At 37.0% G+C, this 22,372-nt stretch overlaps 1 protein-coding gene across 1 annotated transcript in view; it reads left to right on the top strand.

Annotated features, from left to right (window-relative positions):
• LOC306850397 (rho GTPase-activating protein 5-like) overlaps nt 1-22,372 on the top strand; it is a 38,249-nt gene that overhangs the window by 6,275 nt on the left and 9,602 nt on the right. The window contains exon 3 of the mRNA XM_079386018.1: nt 93-246. Within this exon, the coding sequence (XP_079242144.1) occupies nt 93-246 (154 nt within the window). The remainder of the gene's footprint in view (nt 1-92; nt 247-22,372) is intronic.

The raw sequence follows: 22,372 nt of genomic DNA, 5'->3' as shown, positions 1-22,372 counted from the left end.
AATTCATTTTAAAATTATACTGATTTTAGTTTTTAGGTTGTCATCAGCATGCATTGTACTGATCGTGTTCTTGTCATTTTTTTTCTTAACAGACAAAATCAACAAAGACCACAAAGCCATTGTATCCACCAACTCGTAGAAATTGGGAAAGCAACTATTTTGGGGTGCCTCTTCAGAACTTGGTCACACCTGATAGGCCCATACCTTTGTTCATTGAGAAGTGTGTTGACTACATTGAGCGCACAGGTAAGTTTCTTGTTTTTGTAAAGCTGGTTTGCATAATAGCATCTGAAAATGTTGAAATGCTTCTATCAGTTCTCCGGTTTAAAGGCTCTTTTTTGTGAGTTTACTAGCATAAAGTGATTTATGTTTTGTCATTTTTGTCCTTGGCGTTTTTTGTTTAGTAGTTTGCAGTTTTAGGAACATTTGGTAACAATTTGTCTTTCCAGGTCCTGAGGTATTTTACTGAAAATTGTACATTTGTGCGTTTCGTGTTGCTTATTTTGTGAGTCTGATACAGTCCATATTTGAAAGCACAGGAAATTCTGTATGCGGCTCAAATACCATCAATGAGTAAATGAATGAAATCCATTACTCTGAGGTAATAAATTCTGACACAACAGGAAGATGACGGGCAGAGGAGGAGGGAAGGCCGTCTGGTAAATGATTGAATGGATTTTTATGGCACGTGTTATGATGATCTAATTTTTCCCAGAGAGCTTTGTTCAGTTAGATTGTGGTTTGCGTTTTCATGGACTCTGCAAGTGCTGTGTAAACACTGAGGCCCGTCACATATCGTAGCCATGGGGTGGGTTACCATCATTTCAGTAGAAGCTGACCATATTTGGACTCGAACAAAGTTCGCTTCATATGCTTAAAGCAGTGATAGAGGCCCTTTAACTGTGCCTGTTTGTTTGGCTACAACATGCCCTTCAGTAGCTTGTTCTGTAACTGTGTTCAATGGAAACTCTGACTAACACGGCTGTCAATAAGCCCAGTCGACCCAAAATATAGCTTGAGGTTTCGTGAGCGAGTAAGTGACACCCACATACCACCCTTCAGGTTGGTTGTGGCCATAGATCAGTGAAACTCATGCATGGATGACATGCACTGATGTGGTTTCTTAAAGGAAATTATTAAGCTGCAGTTTGTGGTTTTTATGGTGTGTACTGGAAGTGGGCAAAGTGTCTGTGGTGAGCGTAATACTAGGTCAATTTGCTGGTTGAACTGGTTTTGCTTCGTGTGTGTGTGTGGCCGCACACACATGAAGCCTGTATGTGATGATCCGAAACACTTTTTTTTTTTGCTGATCTCATGTTTAGATCTCGCATAGTGCTGTGTCCACAGTTAATGTGCAGGAAGATTGATTTTGTTGGTAAGTGGCTTGATTCTGTGTGACATGCAGGTTTGTAGACCATCGGATTACATTTAGCTTCATAAATTAGGTGTAATTTGTGGGGAGACACAATATTAAAATTCTATTTTAATGTCACTGATGATAAATAGATGATATTGAAATTCTACACAATTTTATCCAAAAAAGAAAACTAAAAAAGCATGCATTTGAAAGGTTACAGGTAAATGTAGGCATCATAACATGTACATTTACAATATTAAAATTATTTAATCTTTCATATTGAGTTTGAGATTTGCTAAAGATGACCATTTGGGGTGCACAATATTAAAATTCTACCAATAATCTGATTTGTTATTATCATGTTAACAGATTGATAAGATCAATTGGACAATAATATTAAAGCTTTGTTAAAAAAAAAACTAAAAAACTGAAAATTAAAATCAGGCCCAGAAGTTAATTTAGGTATTACAATATTATAATGCACAGTACAAAAAAAATCTTAAATTTAAGTTTTATAATGTGTTTAAGATTGCATTTAAGTGATTGTTTGATGATGAAAGGTAAATGTAAAAATAAGGGCAATAAGCATAACAACCTATCCAGTAACATCTGATTAATGTCAAATGTTGACCAGTACTTACAAAAGTATTACAAAAAAAGATCAAAAATATACAGTAAATGTTCAATATTAGTATTTATTATATTGAACTCTCTCTGTAAAATCAAGTGTTTTTATTGACTGTGGCTGAATCTGGGCCTTTTTTTGGTTTGCATGGAATAGGACGAGATGGCACAATGTGCCCATGGCTGCGTCTGAGCATCGCGGGACTCTGTTTAAGATCTTTTTGAAAGCATCTTGCCTCAAAGAGCTGCGCAGATGAAAAGGTTCATCAAACACCCTGCCCCCCAAGCCAAACGCTCACTCCCTCCCATTTATGCTCCTTTATCTCGCTCTGTACTGCATTGTGAAACCCAGAGGAAATGATAATACTTGACTCTTTTTTTTTTTTTCTGTGGTCAAGAACAAGTAGTCCAACAATCCACTCCTCCAAACATGTTGTATGCACACACACAGTCCTTTATTTCTCGCAGCCCGTCCATTCTGAAAACCAAGACCCTGTGGCGTTAAAAACTGTACAGACAAAATGGACTTTATGGATGTTTCCTAATTGACTTTCATGGCTCATTTAGACCGGGATGCTTCATTTATCCATCAGAAGAGTACTCCCATTGTCATTTCCTCCTTGCAGGGCTTCACAGTAATAACCCCTTCTGTGTGAAACGTTATGGATGTTTAGATATTTTTATGAGACACTAACTATGAAATAAACCATGAACTTAACAGACACTGAGGAAGTACGATCAGAAAAAAATCGTTGCAGCAGTTCCCTGAAAATATTTGCTAACCTTGAATAGGACTATCACATTCATTAGGCCTGCATGAGTGATTAAATGAGCTGATCACTATGTGCAATCTTTTTTTTTTTTTTTACTGTGACATGCTGCTTCTATCCAAATTAAGGAATTGGTGGCAATTTTGGAAATGTTGCAACAAATAGGATGCAAATTAGGTGTGTTTTAGTTGACTTGATGTGTTCCTTACGGGTGCAGCGGTGCATTAAACGGCTCTGTGGAAAGGAGGTAATTTATAGACAGTCCTTTCTTGTTTAATTTAGCATGTTTGAATTGTTTAAAATGGTTGTGCAATACAGTTGGAACATTAGCTAATTATTAATACAACAAAGCATTTTCTGGAAATATTCAATGTTAGTGTTACAACATTTCCAGTAAATGCTTTGGTATGCAAGTAGTCCAATACAGTTAGTTTAGTAATATTCCAATTAGTTAATATCCCAAATAATGTCTTAATATCCAACTAATTAAATTTGAAACATGTATTATTTATTTAAACAACAATGCATTTCTGTAAATATTTAAATGTTAATTATTAGAATTATACTGTGTATATTGCACTAACTGGAATTGTAATATTAACTTATTAGCATTTGCAAGAAATATTTTAGTATCAACTAATTGGAATTGGAGTATTAATTTGCATGTATTTGGAGTTGGAATATTAAATAATTACTTATGCAACGAAGCATTTCCTGAAAGAATATTGGGAATAAATTAATTGGAATAAGAATGGTAATACCCAACTAACTGGAGTTGGAATAATAACTAATTATTTATAACAAACTATTTACTTATCTGCTACTCAAAGGTGTGCAAAACAGTTTTCGCTTATATTTTATTTTGTATGAAATACCACAACCTGTGTTTCAGTTCAGTTGACATTGCTTTGCCAGCATCATTTGATCAGCTGTCGTTGAAACCCAAAACATGGACTCAAGGCTAGTTGCAAAGCCAAACACAAAGACTTCCCTGCGGGGACATTTTGGTCTTAACTCAAATGGAAAATGAAAGCCCAATAACTCGGATGGGCCTCCTCTGCAGCAAAGCGGTGGCAGTTAAAGGCACCAAGACCATAAAATGGCAGTTGCAGTTGCTGCCCAGCAGTAGGCTATTTCAGAGGCTTCTGGCCCAAGTTTGAATGTGATATGAATGCTGCAAAAAGCTTGACAAGAAAATCTCAGAAATTGCAGTTCCCGGCCTATGTAGCCAAATGAAAGATGTCAAGGTTTAAAGAACCTGACTTGGCCAATACACACGCGTGATCAAGCGCAGATGTTGCCCCATACGCGAGCTTAACAATACATTACCTCACCAATGACTGGATGCTACCAAGTGTGAAATAAGATATGTACCAGAGAAGCTCATAGCTGAATGAATTCAGTATGCTTTGGCAGACTGGGTATTAGATTAGCAGAAAATGTCCTGCATAAGCACGGATAGCCAACAGTTCTCAACCGGACGTGCGGAACTGTTTTGATGAATGAAGAGAAAGGCGTAGAGTTAAGTGAGAGTATTTGTACAACAGTTCATCAGCTGACTAATATTTCATGATCGTGACAGCGCTAGGCTGAAAGGGTCATAAGTGTGTTTACCGACAATCTCTAAACCATCATTCTGCAACATTGGACTGTTTTCCAAGAACGCTTGATGGATTGTGAGAGGGAATGGGACAGGATTGTTTACAGCTTGATGATTTTTCCTCTCAAGGTCTGTGTTTTAGTTGACTTATTATAATACTAGATACTGCATGGTTTTTACTGTATAACAAATCATCAGAGAGAAAATTTTGTAAATACTGCGATTTGAATGGCAGGCCAAAAAACGCCTTTCACACATGCATCACCTTGTATTTCTGGAATCAGAAATACCTAGTAGATTGCCGCCTGTATGTGTCTGTGGCTGCGTTTCAAAACCAGTCACCTGCCTAGGCAGACAGCAATCATGCAGTATGCAGTTTTTAGGCTAGGTCTTTGGCTGCAATCTTTGTACATCTCACCTTTTCAGGGCATCCGCATTGGCGACCAGGTCACAAAAGCAAGATGCTGTGCATTTCCGAGGATGCTGTTGCAATGATGCACTTTTTAAAGTGACTCTTTTGCGGTGAAAAAGCAGGAGTCAGCCTTTTCACAAGTCTTTAGCCCTTTAGCCCTGCTTTTCAATACAGTGCAGCTTCCTCTCAGCCATAGGGATTACTTAACTCAGTAGGGAATAATTGTCATGGCCTATTTCTGCGGTTTGAGACCTAGTGCTGTGGAGTATCAGATCTCAACTTGATGCATTGTATTTTAAACGAGGAAGTTCAATCTTATATTTAGCTACCATGGTACTATAGTATAGTTATTTCAGTTGCTGTTGTTAAAAAAATCACCATAGATTTTTTATTTAATTTGTGATTTATTGTAATTCAGATTATTCGTGTTAAATTGTTTTGAAACTATGAGAAACTTGAAAAAAAATATTTTGGTCACTATTTTGTTTACAATTATTATTATTATTTTGGTTAGTTTCTTGTTTTGATGACAGTGGTGGCTAATACAAAGTATTTTTGTAGTAGTTTGATGGAAACCAATGGTATATTTTAGGGGTCGACCGATATGTGTTTTTCAGGGCCGATACCGATTATTACAGACCAAGTAGACCGATAACTGATATATTGAACCGATATATATGTCTGGTGTAAAAATGAAAATGAATGTCAAAATTAAGAATAACAAGGGCTCTGACAAAAACGGCCTTCCCTAGTGTTGGTTGCACTTCTTACTCTTGTCTTCCCCCATGCATCCATCTACAATAAGGGTAATGTATAAAGAGAGAGTTAAAAGTGGGGCCACTGTATGCTTCATGATTAAGTCTATGAATACTAAATACTAAAGCTAAACAGCTTGGGGAAATGTAAGTATTTGGCTTCAATAATTTACATGTTAGAAATGCATGTGTAATAGCATAACCTCTCATAATTCTTCATTAATTATTTTCGGTTGACTAAATCATAACCTACAAGAGGTGACTATTCAATTCATCATCTAATGCACATCAATTGATTAATTTAAAAAGCGCAATGTATATAATACGTGTAAATAATTTAATTGTCTTCATAGCTCCATTGTAGAAGTTGCGAAGAAGACCGCAACTATTTTAATGAAACTATAACACTAATAGCCTGTTATAGGCTCACTTGGTTCAATAGCCTATTGAAATGTCCCAATTTCCGTCATCCTAATCTTGGCCTATGTGACAGTATCTTAATCTTGGCCTATGTGACAGTATCTTAGTCTTGGCCTATGTGACAGTAATTTCCATTAGTTTTCATTTACAGAGCAGTGCAAATGAAGGCATAAAACATAAATTTAATTGATCTTTTAATCAAATGAGAGTTGAACTCTATTTTTTGGCAAACAAATGTGTTTACTATAAATTAAAACATGTAAGAAATAGCGTATTGTGTGATTGTTCTTTTAAACAAAAGTTGTAATAATTGTAGTAGCGTTAGTAAATAAACCGAACTTTTATTTTGATGGGTTGCCATGAGGACCTCTTAAGTTTCTGTAGCCTATTTATGATATGACGATCGTTTTACTCAAACGAAACAAGTCAAATGCTCATGAAGTAACTCTCAGAGCAGTTCTGGGGATGATGTTCATGTATTTATGTCCTCATTTAGTGACATGGCAGATGCGATTTTTTTTTTTTTTTTTTTTTTTTTTTTTTTTTTTTTTTTAAATATCTGGGGAGTATTCTTGCTGAGGACTGTGGCATTGACAATGAAGTTCAGAGCCGCATTAAACAGGCATCAGTTGCCTTTGGGAGACTTCGGTGTAGAGTCTTTCACAACAAGAATCTTCATCTTTCTACAAAAGTAGCCGTATACCAAGCGGTCTGTGTCACAACCCTACTTTATAGCTGTGAAGCTTGGGTAACCTACAGCCGTCACATCAAGTCCCTAGAGCGCTTCCATATAAGCTGCCTTCAGCGCATTCTGGGGGTTACCTGGCGGGATCGTGTGCCTCACACTGAAATACTTAAAAAGACCAATTGTAGAAGTATTGAGGCCATGATCACCCAGCGCCAGCTGCAGTGGTTGGGGCACGTGATAAGGATGCCCCCATGCCGACTGCCCCGAAGAGTGCTCTACGGCCAGCTACATCATGGTCGACGTTCAGCTGGAGGGCCGAAGAAGCGACATAAGGATCAGATGAAGACTTCCTTGAAGAAGTGTAAGATCAGACCCGAGGACCTGGAGGCTGTTGCTGTTGACCGTACCATCTGGCAAAAGCTGTGTAGAGATGGGGTTCATACACTTGAGATGGAGAGGACAAGCATGAGGCAGCAGAAGCGAGCCAGGAGAAATACAGCCATGACTGCCACCACTACTACTACCATTGCATATATATGTCCCACCTGCAATAGAGTTTGTGGGTCCAGGATAGGACTGTTTAGTCATCAAAAGTCTCACCGATAAAGGCGTGGACGTCATCATCGAATTTCGATGGACAACCGAGAGAGAGAGAGTGTCAAAACCGCGCGTCTGTGCCTTTCACATATACAGACACGCCGAACATACAGAATTCATATTTAAATAGTCTTTTTGCAGCTTAATGTTTACAGATAGTCCATATCATGAGTCGATTTAAGTGTACTGACCTACTTTTGATTAATTCATCCAAACTTTGACTAATTCCGTGACTCCGCGTTATACAGTAAATTCCATATGACTGGATTCCGCGATTCCCCCTGCGTTTCCCCCATCTCGGAAACCATAAATAGATAAAATTGAGGTTTTTACAACTTCAGTGTAGTGGATTGTAATTTATTGCAACTTGTGCAAGGTCTGCTGCTGCCTTTGAGAGATAACTGATGCGTGATGAAACGGCACCAGTTAGCAAGCGCTTTCAGTGTGAGAGTGCCTTTAGTCTTCCACGTTGATTGGTCGGACTCCTGACTCTCAACAAATCAGATGCGCGGTGGGCGGAGACTGCTCTAGGCCACAGAGTGGTGAGTTCCGACAGGCTGCATCAGAGCCAAATAGCGCGTTTCAAAATTAAATAATTTTATCGGCACATCGGTTTTGAAAATGACCGATGCCGATTATCATAAAAATGCTTAATATCGGTGCCAATAATCGGCCAGGTCGATAATCGGTCGACCCCTAGTATATTTGGTTATGGTATATTTTGTGTTATTAATCATTAGGCTAATATCATGCTCTTGTTTGGTTGGAATTTTTTTGGCTGTTATCTCAGGCTGTACAGGGTTTAAGGTCTAATTTTTTTATGGAACAATATTTGAACCTTTAGATAAAATAAAAAAAAAACTTTACATATTTTTATGTATCATATTTGAAACATTAGGCTTTTATGGCCCATATAATATGATATAGTGAGAATATGGAGCTGACACTCGAGGAGGAAAAAACACCACAATTTTATTCAGAGGAAAATAACTGAGGAAATATATGCATTTGGTGCAGTTGCTGATATTTGTGGCCAAAAGTAAGTTTAAAAAGTATATCTATAAATTGACATCTTTATAACATTATAGCATACTACTTACATAAAATGCATAACATCAGTTTTCACTCTATAGCCACATCTCACAATAATCTCCAAATAATGTCTATGTAAGGTGATATTTAAATACTTTGTTTTATGATCAAAGCTGTTGTGGGAGGCAAACATAATTCAGTGCAATGCAATGAAGATTGCGAGAACTCTATGCTTCAGTCCAGGAAGTGTTTATCATGAAATATAAAGGTTATTTTTGTTTACTTCATGAAAAATAGGAAATATTTTAGAACAAAAACACATGGGTACTGTGACCTGAAGAGGGAGATTTTTTTTTAGCAGTATCCTATACTAAAAGGCCTTTTACTTGCTAGAAAAAAAGTATAAATTATTGATCAGATTAGATTACAGTAGGTGTGTAGAAGATTGCGTACAGCAGTTTTTTTTTTCAGCAACGTTTTGATTAAATGATGATAAAGCCTGAAATTTGTGTATCAAATATGATACAATAGGCGTTATAGGGTTAGGTGTCATAAATCTGAACCGACAACCTTGTGTAGTGCAGTTGCAGGAAATGTGGGATTTTCAGGTGATTTGCAGTTTGCTCCATTTCATTGTAATGTAGGTTGCTTGATCCATTGCATTGTGTTTAGGTTAATCTACAGATACAAATGTTAATGTAAGGTGTGGTTTGTATTAAGTACCTTGACTTACCACCTTACTCCGTTTTTACAAGCACACATTTTCATCAGTCTGAATAATATCAATCAGACTGCTGATTCCGGTTGTAATTGTATAGGTCCCCTGAACCTAATGATTTAAATGGGTCCTGAGATTGCTTTCATTTTAATCAACGGATCTGTCTGCGAAGTGCTGCAGAACTACTGTTGTTTTAATGTTAGCTTATTTATCTATCATTCACATTACTGTTGGTTTATTAGGGTGCAGTAATAAACATAACTACTGAGTAGGAATGGGCGATATACTCAAAATCTTAAATCACGATATGAGTAATTTTATTTCACGGTAACGATATATATCACAATATAGTTATTTTTGCTTTATATAAGGTGTTTATGATATCAAAACATTTTATACCATAGAAATTTCATATGTCAATATCACAAGAAACTAATACTAGCCAAAAAAAAAAAAAACTCAACCTCACTGAAGACCAGTAAACAGTCAGTGATTTAAATAAGAGTAAGAAACTAATTACAAGCAATAGAACAAATAAATAAGAAATGCTACATACATTGTATAAATAAATCAAATGCTGCATATTCTTCACTGTGTAAATTAAATAGATTTCTTCTTATTGAAGTTACAAATGTGATTTAGTCAAGAGCAGTGAGATTTTCTCTCTTTTGTTGTTTGATTATGAATGACAGACAGCAGGAATATTAGACTGCTGTCACTTTAAGAGCTGCCCGGATCCAATAACGTGCTGTTAAACATGTTTTCTTTCTCAGCTGTTTGCTTTCACTGAAGACATAAATTACTGTGTTTATGAGGATATTTGCAAAGCCGGGCATTTTGACACATACAAGACTGTGTATTTAACCGTTCAAGGCCTATAAAGTGGCAAAAATAACTCAATACTCGCTGCACCCTATGAGCACTGTCTTCACGTGAAACAGACAGCATGTGCGTATGTATTAAACTGCAGTGCTTAAACGTGTGCAAATGATAAGGTTTCATGACCACGTAGCACAGCAACGTCACGTGAGCGTGTAACCACAATAGGGACGATAGTCCAAAATTTCTACCGGTTGACACATTTATTTAACACCGTTAATTGTCTACTGGTATTTCGCCCACCCCTACTACTGAGTGTCTTTTAATCTTTTAGAGACAGAAACTAGATCCGTGTGAAGGGATGAGTCTTAATTTGTGTGCCTCCACTTCCCACACTTCCCTTTATATGATCTGGCTGAATTAAGCATATAAAGGATTTAATCTACTAGTCTGCTCGGCACGTGGAGTTTCCCTCCTGATGACTGTTGCTTTGCCCACTCTAGACATGCACCTTGCTGGAAGCTTGCAAAAAGTTTTGATGACTCTGGCTTTTTCCTCCTTTGACACATCAAGGTCTCTGGCGAATGCTTAGCAATAAGTGTCCGACAACGCAAAGTCCTGTTATTCCCCTTGGCCTGCTACTGCTTGTCGTGCTTGAGGGGAGAGGATGTCAGAAGTGCTTGGCTTTGACAGGCTGTCGCCACACATCAGCAAGTGTATCTAGACTCAGGAAGTGGCTTAGAAAATGTAATGAAGGGGAGGGCGATGATGCCATAAGCTCTGGGAGTTTGTCAGAAAGCAAGAATGAAGCTTATGTACTTGGAAGAATTTGCAAGCAGAACTTTTTAAGCTCCCAGTATGCCTGATGGTTGTCGTTTAGGGCTGCTGTCCATGCTCACTTCACCATGCTGGTTTAATTGCATGTCTAATTGGAAACTGCAAAAAAATTAATTATGTTCAGAATATCTTTTTTATTTCTGTAGTTGATATAATGTGCAAAGTTTTCTGTATGCATATAGAATACCCTGATGATCTCCTACTCTGGGTGGGAATCTAAAGATGTATCAGTCAGGACTGGGAAATGGAAGGAAAATTGTTAAATTGCAATCCTGTATACTAAATTTGACAAAACGTGCAGTATATATTGAAAGCGCACTGGGCAAAATACAGTATCCCACAATTCAGTGCACTTTTCTTCACCTTTTGTTTCCAGTGTGAAAAATCTACTGGAAATAGTATCAGCCTTTTTTTCTCAAAATATTTGATCATTTGCACGAGTAGACCCATGATTGCTTTGTGTGGCTTTGTTTGGTTTTTGTTTTTCTTTGATTTTGTTTTGGTATTTATTTTTTGTTCAAAATATCTGATAAGATTTGTAAGAGTACACCCAGGATTTTTATTTCGTTTGGTTTTGGCTTTGTTTAAGTTTTTTAGTTTTGTGTGGCTTTGTTTGGTTTTTGGGTTTTTATTTTTTGCTTTGCTTTGTTTTGTTTTATTTTGTTTTGGTTTCAAAAATGAAATCAAACCCAAAATAACTTGATGGCAGTTATTAAAATAAACATGTAACGAGATTGTGTGACTATTGTACCAGGCTACTGTTTAAAAGGTTCAGTAGTTACGTAATGTGTACTGTTTAACATACTGAATTTAAAACATAGTAAGCAGTGTACAGTGTAGCAGGCTATATTTTGCCTGCTGATGTTAACTTAATAAACCTGCGTAGAAAAGCATTGTTTCTTGTTCAGATTTTGAAGAAAGAATAGCAGTAATGCAACTTACAGTGAACACATGAAAAAGAACCATCACTTTAGTTTTTGGGAAACACACCCACTCCCAAAAGGACACGCTATCTATCCTGCACTGGTTACGCAATTGCAGTAGTTTGCGGATTAAAAAAAAGACTATTTTTAAGCATATCCCATCTGTTCATGATGAATTAGAGATGAGCTGGAGCGAATGATGCAGTCACTGTTTGCTGAAGGACAGATGTCCTGGGTCTGCCGGTCAGTCCATGGTCGAGCTGACCACAGCTCATCTGCCGACACATTACACATGCATTAGTGCTTTAAGTACAGACTCAAAACCGTGTCGCTACAGTGGCCTCACAATGAGCCCTTGATGATAATTCATGCTGAATAATTGAATGTGTGGTTTGTTGTTTTTCTTTTTTGATGGTTTTGTTTTTAGTCTGGCTTCTTGCATTTGTTCCACAAACAGCTAGCTTATTTTCATCATATCAGAATTATGTCCATCAGCCCGCTGCGCACCTGTGCCTTTTCGCTGCGAGCAGATTTCTGCGTTAAATCAATGCCACATAGTTCTTAGGACTGTGCGAGGGGATGCCGTTTAGCTGTAGGCAGTAGATAAGGCCACTCGGCTCTGCTAAATCCTCTCGACTGCTATGAATTTCTCATGGGGCTAAACACACGCAAACCCACCCCTCTTTGATAACAGCCAACTTGCTGTGCTCACAACTTAGATTGGACTTGTTTTATTTTAAAAGCACTTATGCCACTCATGCAGCTGTCAACTCAGCATGACTAAATATGTCAGGGCTTAATTTTTAACCACTTTCAGGCAGTTGTTTGACTCCAGAATCTAGACATCTAAGCGTTTATGTAAAAAACATAGGCTTAGGACCTTACATGCTACTGCTTGACCTAAAAGAACAGCAGAGCTTATAGGGATTTCTTTTGACATCATTTTCCATCCCCTTTTTGCATTTTCTGCAGCTTGTGTCTGCAATTAATTTAAAGGAGTTCACCCAAAAATCAAACGTCTGTCATTTACTTGCTTTCATATCATTCCAAATCTATCTGACTTTCTTTCTTCAGTGTAATAGAAATTTTGAAGAATGTGTGGATCAATTTATTTTATTTTGTATGATGAATGATAATGAAGACTGGAGCTTTCAAGCATCAAAATGGTCTCAAAATGGCATAAAATAATCCGTAAAAGAAGAATCAGAATCAAAGAAGACTTCTAAAGTTATACATATTAGCTTTTTGTGACACACAGGTTACATTTAAGTTATTTCCTGATATCTTGCAGTGAGCTGCAATCAGATCATTGAGTTAGTAAGTTGAACTCAATCCTGGATCAGTTTGGTTTGTGAATGAAACATTTAGACTTGTTTTTGTGAACAGGATCAACTTATTCATTGAACAGATATGATTCATTAAAATGATTTGTTCATGAATCAGACATCAATGCTTAAGAAAAGAACAAAGAAAAGCTGTCAGTTTTCAGTCGATAATTACTATCTTCAGAAATTGTCGAATTTTTTTTCTTTGCACACAAAGTATTCTCATAGCTTCATAACATTACGGTTGAACCACTGATGTCACATGCCCTATTTTAACTATGTCCTTACTACCATTCTGGGCCTTGAATGTGGTAGTTCCCTTGCCGTCTGTGCAGGGTCCGAAAATTCTCGGATTGATGAAAAACGAAGGTCTTATAGGTTTGGAATGGCATGACGGCGAGTAATTAATGACAGAATTTTCATTTTAGGTTGAACTATCCCTTTAACAAAAGAGATTTCTTGCATGGATTTGGAAATCAATAAGAAGAGAGCTGATACGCTTTGATATTTTCCTTCACATCTGCCGCTTTGATTTATAGGCGCCAAGAGCTGCAGGGAAGGGCAATTATTATCACTGTAGTGTGGAAATTGATGACTCGACTCGGATTCTGCCCCCCTCTACATTCTGCAAGGTTCGATTTCCAGACCGCTTTTGTTTGCGGAGTGACTAAGTGACACTAATGTTGGCATTTGAGGCTTCACGTCTCTCATCGCAGGATCAACCCTGACCTGAGTTTATTTCCTAAACCTCGTTAAGTATATTGAAACCCTGTGAGGAATAAGGTTAATAAGGGTTGGTATATTTTTAAACCGATTTCCTGTGGAATGAGCATGTGAGTCGACGCTTCCCCTCTGCTGATTTATTATGGTGTGTTGGTGGAATGCTGAGGCAATAGCCTCGAAACTCACGTTTGCCCCCCCTAACACAATCATACTGTATCTTATGGAGCATTTCTTCACCAGGCGTCTGTGCTGATGGATGGAGGATAGTTTATAAAAGCACTTTCCCTCCATGTCTATTTGTGGACGCTGATATTTGGTCTTGAACTCCACCATGGGGGTGGGTGTTATGGCAGAATAATTAAGCAGATGGTGTCAAGTGATTTTGTATAATGGTTTAGCACCAGATGCACATGATCTTCCATGTAATCATTCCTCTTGATTTGAATGGTTTGGGGTTATGGATGCTCTCTCATACTGGAAAGATGGATCGGAAATCGCACTCAATTCCTTGCCAACACAGTAGCTCTGTTCCCTAATGAGCCGCCTATATAGGCAGCATCCTAAGTGGCATTGAACCTCATAAGTTACTGATTGAGAACTCTACAAATGGTGTAAAGTTTACAAATGATTCCATTAGAATCTTAATTTATGTCTAAACAAATGCCATGGTAATTAATATTGTTATTTTTTGTGTAATTTTGGGTATTTTGTAAACTTTTTATAATCATTTTAATGAATTTTTTTATTGAGATTATTGAATTTATTGAATTAAATATTATTTATAATCAACATTTCTCTTACATTCAATCACTTGTCCGCAATGGTGATTTTTATTTATTTCTTTTTTTCATCCTTGTTGCAGTGCATTTTGGAATAGCTTTTTCCAAGAGGATATATTCAGTGCTGCCTTAGATTTTGGCTAGAAGAATATATCTTAAAAGGGTTAACTGTGAATCCAACCTTTTGAAACCATCTTCACGCTATGTTTTGGAATGGATCTAATGTGTTTTAACACCGTTTTTAAAATTCTTTATGTAAAATAATTTTTGACACAAGCTGTGCTAGTCTGGGCACTGCAGTGCAGGTGCAGTCTGGCTATCTAGAAGGAAGACACAAAACATTTGATTTTATAACAGATAGTTCTTTTAATCTCCTCAAACGTTTCTGAATAAGAATATAAGATACAATACACAAGAAAAGGTGTAGTGTGTAAAATGGATCAAAGCTGCTTACTGGGAATACGCTTTGTTGGGTTTACTCAGGCCTCTGCGGAGGTATGAATCGTTTGATAGCAGCCCATCCCTGGTGCGTTCCTGTGCAGGCACGCCCTTTTCAGAAAGGATTTGATGACAGCATTATACAGGAAGCTCAGTGAAAAGGTTGCAGTCCCGGTGTGACATTCGTCCCAGCTCTGAAGCAAGAACATTGATTTTGCACAGACATGCGCTGTAGCATTTACAGAAGCTATAACCCTGAGCTTTGCCCTTTTTACTGTGTACGACCCTTTCAAGATATTGTGGTAACATGGGAATGCGATGCATGACATTTGCCATTATGCTCCAGAGTCCAGTCTAAAGCGTTCATGTTGACAGTGATTTTATCACTGGCGGTCACCAGGTCACTCTATTGCTGACTGTGATCACAAATGAGATGTATTACCAGTAGATATACATTGTCATTGTGTATTGATGATACTTTTTTTTTTCTTGCTGCTGAAAATTAAAATTATGCAGGAGATGCATAATTAAAGGATAAATTGTGAATCATATCAACAAGATGAATGATGATAAAGATTTCTGTTTTTCTATGCGTAATGTTTTCATCGTATCTCTGTGTGTGGTTAGAGACAATTCGTAACGAACAGTGGAATTACTCACATCAGTAGCATATTAACGTTCCATCTTTCCAACACTCAACTACAGTATCTCACAACAGATGGATGATGTGGGCTCCACTGCCTTCACTCCTATAGAGCGCAAGTTTTTAATTTTTTTTTTACATTTATAAAAATCATTGTGTAGTGGTAAAAATCTAGGCTATGCAATCCACAATTCTGCAACAATTGGATCCACCAGTGAAGGAAGAAAAAATGAGAATCATGGCAGAAGAACTCGGTTGATGTTTCTCTACCATCTCAAACACCTTACACTATGGGTTGAGGGTCAACGAGAGAAAATACATTATTATAATTTTTTTTTTAATCAGCTAGTACTAATTGATCAAAATTGGGACTAAAGACTTGTGCAGTTAAAAAATTCTATTTAAAATGGATGCTGTTCTTTTGAACTTTTTCACAGTACCAAGGTTTCTGCACATATTAAGCAGTTTTCAATATTGACGTTAAATGTTTCTTGAGCATAAAATCAGCATATTAAAATGATTTCTGGTGGATCACTTAAGACTGACAAAGATGAATAATCAGCAGCCATTACTCCACAGTATGAAAAATCTTACTGACTGAATTTAGTAAAAGGTAAAGTATATTTTATTAACTATTTTATTAAACTTCACATTGTATTTCATTAATAAAAATTATGGTACATTGTAAAACTACTGTACACATTTATAGATATTTATTCTATTACATCATGTGCAGTGTACTAGGATCTTGTACGTTTGTAATTTAGGATTAGTCTTAAAACTTGTTGTGGATTTGTTTAAAAATCCCCATAGAGAAAATGAATGGGAAAAATACTTCTGCAACCAAGACTTTCACACTGGTTACTGTTGCGCTCTAGTGGTTGTCGTTGCATTGTGAAATTGTTCATTTGCATAAAATTTCAACTGGCCTAACCTTGTTGAGTCTCTGGACATGTTGGCTTGTGTCACTAATGGCCACTCTTGCTTATGTCCCATTGAAACCAACACTCATTGACAATGAACGACTTCCTTTATTATGCTGTTATTATGAACAGGGATTAATGCTCATTGTGAAAATAAATACAGATGAAGAACATGACATTTTAGTTCATCTAATGAAGCATTTGACATGCAGAGTCTGTGCGTTATCGTTTTGTGTGATATCGTCCACTTCCTGCTGTGTAAACACTTCATCAAGAGCTAAAACGGCAGTTCTCATAATAGCAGGTTTTCATTACTATGCTGACCTTTTGTGTACGTCGTCTGGCATCACTTCAAACCACATTCGATATTACCTCTGCTAAAAGAGAACTAAAGCTTAACTGATATATCTTTTGTTATATTGTGATTTCTGTTTGTTTTTAGTTTTTTTTTGTATGGGTACCTGATTTGATTAATGGTCTGTTTTTGCATATGGGCTCTATTTTGACATTTCCTATGTTATGGTAATGCCTGTGATTTCCTGTATCATGGTGGCCTTTTGTTGCCTCTGAGGTTGAGCACGATGGTAGTCTGCTGATGAGGAGGTGCAGATAAAGTCCAGTGGTGGATGGGAAGAGGGGATTGCTTAGAGGGGACAATAGACTTGCATCCAAATTAAGATGACTTCCCTTAGTACGGTTTCCTGTTACTGTTTTTACGACACTTTTGACATTGACCTTCCTCACAGCATTTGACTAAAGATCATCGCTTCTGAAATTACTGACACTCCACACAGGATCCGCGCACTAACTGATTTTACTTTTTATGGCTGCCAGCTGTTGGACACCATGATTATTGGTGTCTTAGAGTCCTCTTGGGAAGTTTGTATTTATGTGTTGTGAAGTCATAATTACGATGTCAGGAGAGTTCAAAGCGAGATGGTGATGCACCTTTTCTACATAAATTGTAGCACTGCCTTTTTTTTAATCTACATCTACAAAATGATGAAATGCAGGTGCATTGGTTGTGCTGCATTGTTTGAATGATTATTCAAGGTGCTGTAAATTGAATCATATTTTCTATCGTAATTGTACAATTCTGTTATTTTATAAATGCAATTTCGAAAACAAACCAAAACAAATTTTCATTTTCACAAGCTTAGGGATAGATCAAGGGATAGTTCACCCAAAAAACAGAAACATCTATTATCATTTAAGGCCCCGATATACTTCAAACGAAGTTCGTTTTCGTTCTTTGTTTGGGGGCAAAATGAACTTAGAAAAGACAGTATACTGTTTTTGAACATTGACACCCCCACGCTGCTGGAGGCGGGCTGTAGATTAATGTAAACATGTCGCTATGCTCGCGGGTATGCCCTAAACACAACAACGATGCAATGGTGTATCTAGAATTATTACACATTTTTATATTTTATGCATTGTCATAATTTGATAAAAACAAAGGTTTATTATTGTATGCTTATCACTTATTGTATACCCTTTTAAATTCGCTTATTGAAAAAACAGCAGCAGCAGCAGTATGGTGTAACATTTATTTGAAACAAGTATTTGGTATTATATCTTTACTCATTCTTTTCATGGCTTTGGAAAACTTGCATCTGATGTTTCTCTACGACGCTTTTTGCATAACTCCGGGTCGTCGACACCAAGCTTCGTTGCAATTTCTTGCTAGGAATTAAATGCTTTCTCTGAACCTTTAAAGTCTCCCCGTGAGCGATTGTACTGGTGCGGATATATTTGTGGGAGTACAGTTATTCGAGACAGTGTAGGCTATTTATGTTGCTAGTGACTTGGAGATGTTGTTCTCCTGCCTGACCTTTGTTGAATGGGAAACGAACCGGGAAAAAAAAAATCACGCGTCAAAGAAGGCGGAGTTCCCGAACTCACTCACTGACTGCGTAATCGCCACGGACCAATGGTAGCTCAAAGATGTTTAGAAGCCAAAACAAACTCCCCCAGAAAGTTTGCTTTGGTGAGCTGTATCGAACTGCCAAAACAAACTCAAAACAAACCTGATTTTGTTCAAAATGGCGTCATATCAGTTCGTTCTTCGATTTCGTTTGAAGTATATCGGGGCCTTTATTCACCTTAAGTTGTTCCAAACCTGTTTCTTTTTTTCTGTTAAACACAAAAGATATTTTGAACAATGTTGGGAAACAAACGATTGCCGGTAGACACGGACTTCTATAATATAGAAAAAAAATACTGTGGAAGTCAATGGCTACTGGCAACTGTTTGGTTACCAACATTCTTCAAAATATATGTATATTTTGTGTGTGTGTGTTCAGCAGAAGAAAAGTAAATGACAAATTTAAATTTTTGGGTGAAATATCTTTTTAAAGAAAATCCTGTAATTACACTCGTAATTACAACTTAGTAAAATTCATGTGCATTCAACTAATTACTATCTTTCTGATTTGACTTGAACGCACCATATCTTTGTGTGTCCACACTGAATGATGAGAAACATTTTACGTCATTTGGACCGGTTGAAGTGTGTTTATAGTATCCATCAAGTGATTTGTATAAATCTGAGTGGCTAAATCTCAAGGAAGTGCAAATGTCTGTCTGTTTGTGTGTACTGTGCTTTATCAGCTATCTGAAATAGTAAACGGACACGTTCTTGAGCAGGCTGACAGTTCAGTATGTGTGAACTCCTTCAAGGCTTTGACTTTGATACAGTGTAGTTAGTCTCGACGTGCTCCTGCACTTGTATGTGAGCTCACACTCGGTTCGCAGTGTCAGGCTGGGCATAACACCACCAGGACAGAGCTCACACTCACACATGTGACAGGCCTGAAAAAAGGGTTGGATCCAAACCCACGCCGTTGCGTGGTAACTTCACCAAACCATTATTTAAACTCCATGAGTCATCAACCGGCCACAAATGACACCACAAAGCAACTATCAACTAGGGATGGGTCACAATGGTTGCCTAAGCAATAAATTAAGTTTGCTAATTCATCTAGATTTGTTTTCTTTTCACTTATTTTATGTGCTAAACTACGTACTTCTTGTACAAGCCCTTTCGACTTCTCAGGAGAATATATTTGATAATATTTGGTTTGAATGATAAAATTTACATATTGTGGTGAGATTTTTATTTGGTCATAGTTTTTTCACACTAGCTACTTAAGTGAAATCATTACATTGCTGGTAGGTTATCATTGCGCAAATTAACACATTCTCTACATTTAAAAAATAGAAATACAAATCAGAAGCGTTCTAAACTAATGCTAATAACTGTAGCTCACAGCACATTCAGCAACACAAACTTATCAGTGCTGCTCTGCAATTTTATCCAAAAAATAGCTTAATCGCTACATTATCTTTCTCAACGAGGAGCTGGTAACATCATTGTTTCTAAAGCAATTAAAGCCACTTCTTCACTGTTAATAGAGAAATGCGGCAAAAACAGTGGTAATTCATACATACACAGCCTCTCTCTCTCTCTCTCTCGTAAATGAACACTTGATGAATTACACTTTTCTGAGAATAGAATATTGAAGTGGGGATCGCTAAACTGCAAGCTTACCATTGTTTTCAGAAAGCAAGTGAGTTTATCCACAGTGGAGAGAGAGCGCGTACTCATGGTTGCCAGGTCGACACACTTAGATATTTCTGTATTACGCAAATGTGAAGCTCTTTTTGGGGATTACGTCTCTTTATATCAGGCAACCCCGGTTGTGTTCCTCTGCGGCCAGATTAAACCTTGTTGTAGCCTGTATGTTATACTCTTGCACTTTTCTACTCTTTTAAACGCGGCTCTTGTTTTCAAATTAAGCATGGTCAACTGCTGCACACGTGCCGATACAGAGACAGCTGTAACTAGGGCTGCACGATTATAACCCAAATCATAATTGTTTATTATTCCCTTGAGATTGTAATTGCGATTTATTAATAACTATTACTTTTTTAACAGATTTATGCCATTGTTTGAAGCTGCATGCCATATATTTATATAAAGTTTATATATTAAAAAAAGGCTGAAAACACTCTTCCTGAACTTTTATTGCTTTTCTATAGCATTGAGCCTCAAATGTCAACTATACATTGGTTTGGTTTCTTCTTTAAACAAAAAAGGTCAAATTATGCAAAATGGTTTACTAAAGCTATACATTTCATTTACAATTAGACGGAATTTTAAATTACAGTAACATTTTACAGTGCAATTTATATTATCAGGGCTCCAGACTAACATTCGAGAGCAGTGGCACCAGCACCTGATTTGGTAGCACTGAACAAGTTTTGTCTCTTAGAAGTGCACATTAGAACAGGAGCTTGAGTTGGGATGCAGATGTACGTTTGACAGTACCATTGTGAAAACTGTAACAGCCTCATCTTTTATACACAACCAAAAGTACAGCACCTCATTACCATGGTAAAAAAAGTAGCCTAACTATATGGTTTCTATGGTGTTTGCATTGGAAAAACAGTAGCCTAAAGATATTGTCAATTACAAATCCACATCAACTGATAGAATAATTTCTTCTGAAGCTTTCTCGCTTCTCAAGACGGCCACCGACAATCACTATAAGTACAGCTGTTTAATTGCGCTCTAGTCTATGGTCAAACGTGCTCAAAAAATCTTAATGTAGGCTATATCTATTAAATACACACACATCATAACGTTTTAGGCAAGTAGGTTATCATATGACATAAAATATTTTAATAAGACAGAATTTGTATGTAACCTGATCACATTTAATAAAAATACATTTGAAATTTAATTAACGCAGCATGTGTATGATTATTCAAACAACAAACAAATTATACAGCGAGCAAAGAACATATTATCAAAGAATATCACTCAATTCAGTCTAGCGTGAGTGTAAGCACACTTAAAAAAGCTATAATCAGTTGTTTTCTGCAGTGTATGATGACATAATCTCTTATTTACATCGCATGTACATCTGCACTTTCCAATGAGAGAATTCGCCGAAGTGCACTGATCAAAACTTCAGTATCAGGGATGTTATTTAGCAAAATAATAGAAATATTAAAGAAAAATATATATTGGTTCGCATATAACTCTGTCTTCATTTGTACGTTAATAATCTATAAGAATTTGGGCTGTTTAATATTAGGATTTTGTCAAAAATCCCCCATCATGGCCCCGCCCTGCAACATCAAGCCCCGCCCCCAGCACCCCCTAGATAAAATATGTTCCCGTGGCTATGCATACCCTCTAAGCTCGCTCTGCGCTGTTTTCTTTTGAGGCGAGCGGATAAAAGGTCAGTGTGGCGCGCAGTTCAAACGAGTACAGCTGTTTTGTTCCGCTTTTGACACGTTTGACGTTTAACATATATATCATGCACAACAGAGTGACAATGACTATCAGTTAGACAAAATGTCTTTTATCCAGCATGTTTCAGTTTGTTAAACCCTGCGCTGCAAAAACCTCTTAAGCACACAGAATAATGCAAGTGGGCATTTTAAATTGTTTGTTTAGTTTTGTAATCGCGGCTTTGAATGATTATGTAATCGTGGCATCCATAATCATAATCGCGATTTAGAAATTCGATTAATTGTGCAGCCCTAGCTGTAACGATATTCATATCGTTAAATCTCTGTGACGATACATTGTCGTATCGAACACAGCCCTATATTTTCTGTTAACATTTTGAATCTGTTTGGCAACAGTGGCCAAAATTAGTCGAAATGAAAATATCAGATATTCACTACGTTTGTGTCCAAAAGAATTCACAATAACAATGCTATCATTATATCTATGGAAATTCTAAAAAGAAACAGAATGCTATCAGTCAAATTCATCGTTACGTTTGTTTTCTTTTTTTTTTTATTTTTTTTATTTTTTTTTGCCAGTGAATCACACTTAAATTATATGTGCACCCTGTTTTTTGTGTGAAAACCAAAAAATACTAGTGATCAAACTTTTTGGGTGCATTTATATATGATTTTGTGCAGCAGTAGCAACTACAGACTGCATCGTTGTTATCTTGCTTCCATT

This window comes from Barbus barbus (assembly GCF_936440315.1).
Source record: "Barbus barbus genome assembly, chromosome: 30".
Lineage (NCBI taxonomy): Eukaryota > Metazoa > Chordata > Actinopteri > Cypriniformes > Cyprinidae > Barbus > Barbus barbus.
The sequence above is the reverse complement of the archived record's forward strand: the minus strand, read 5'-3'. Positions and strand labels throughout refer to the sequence as shown.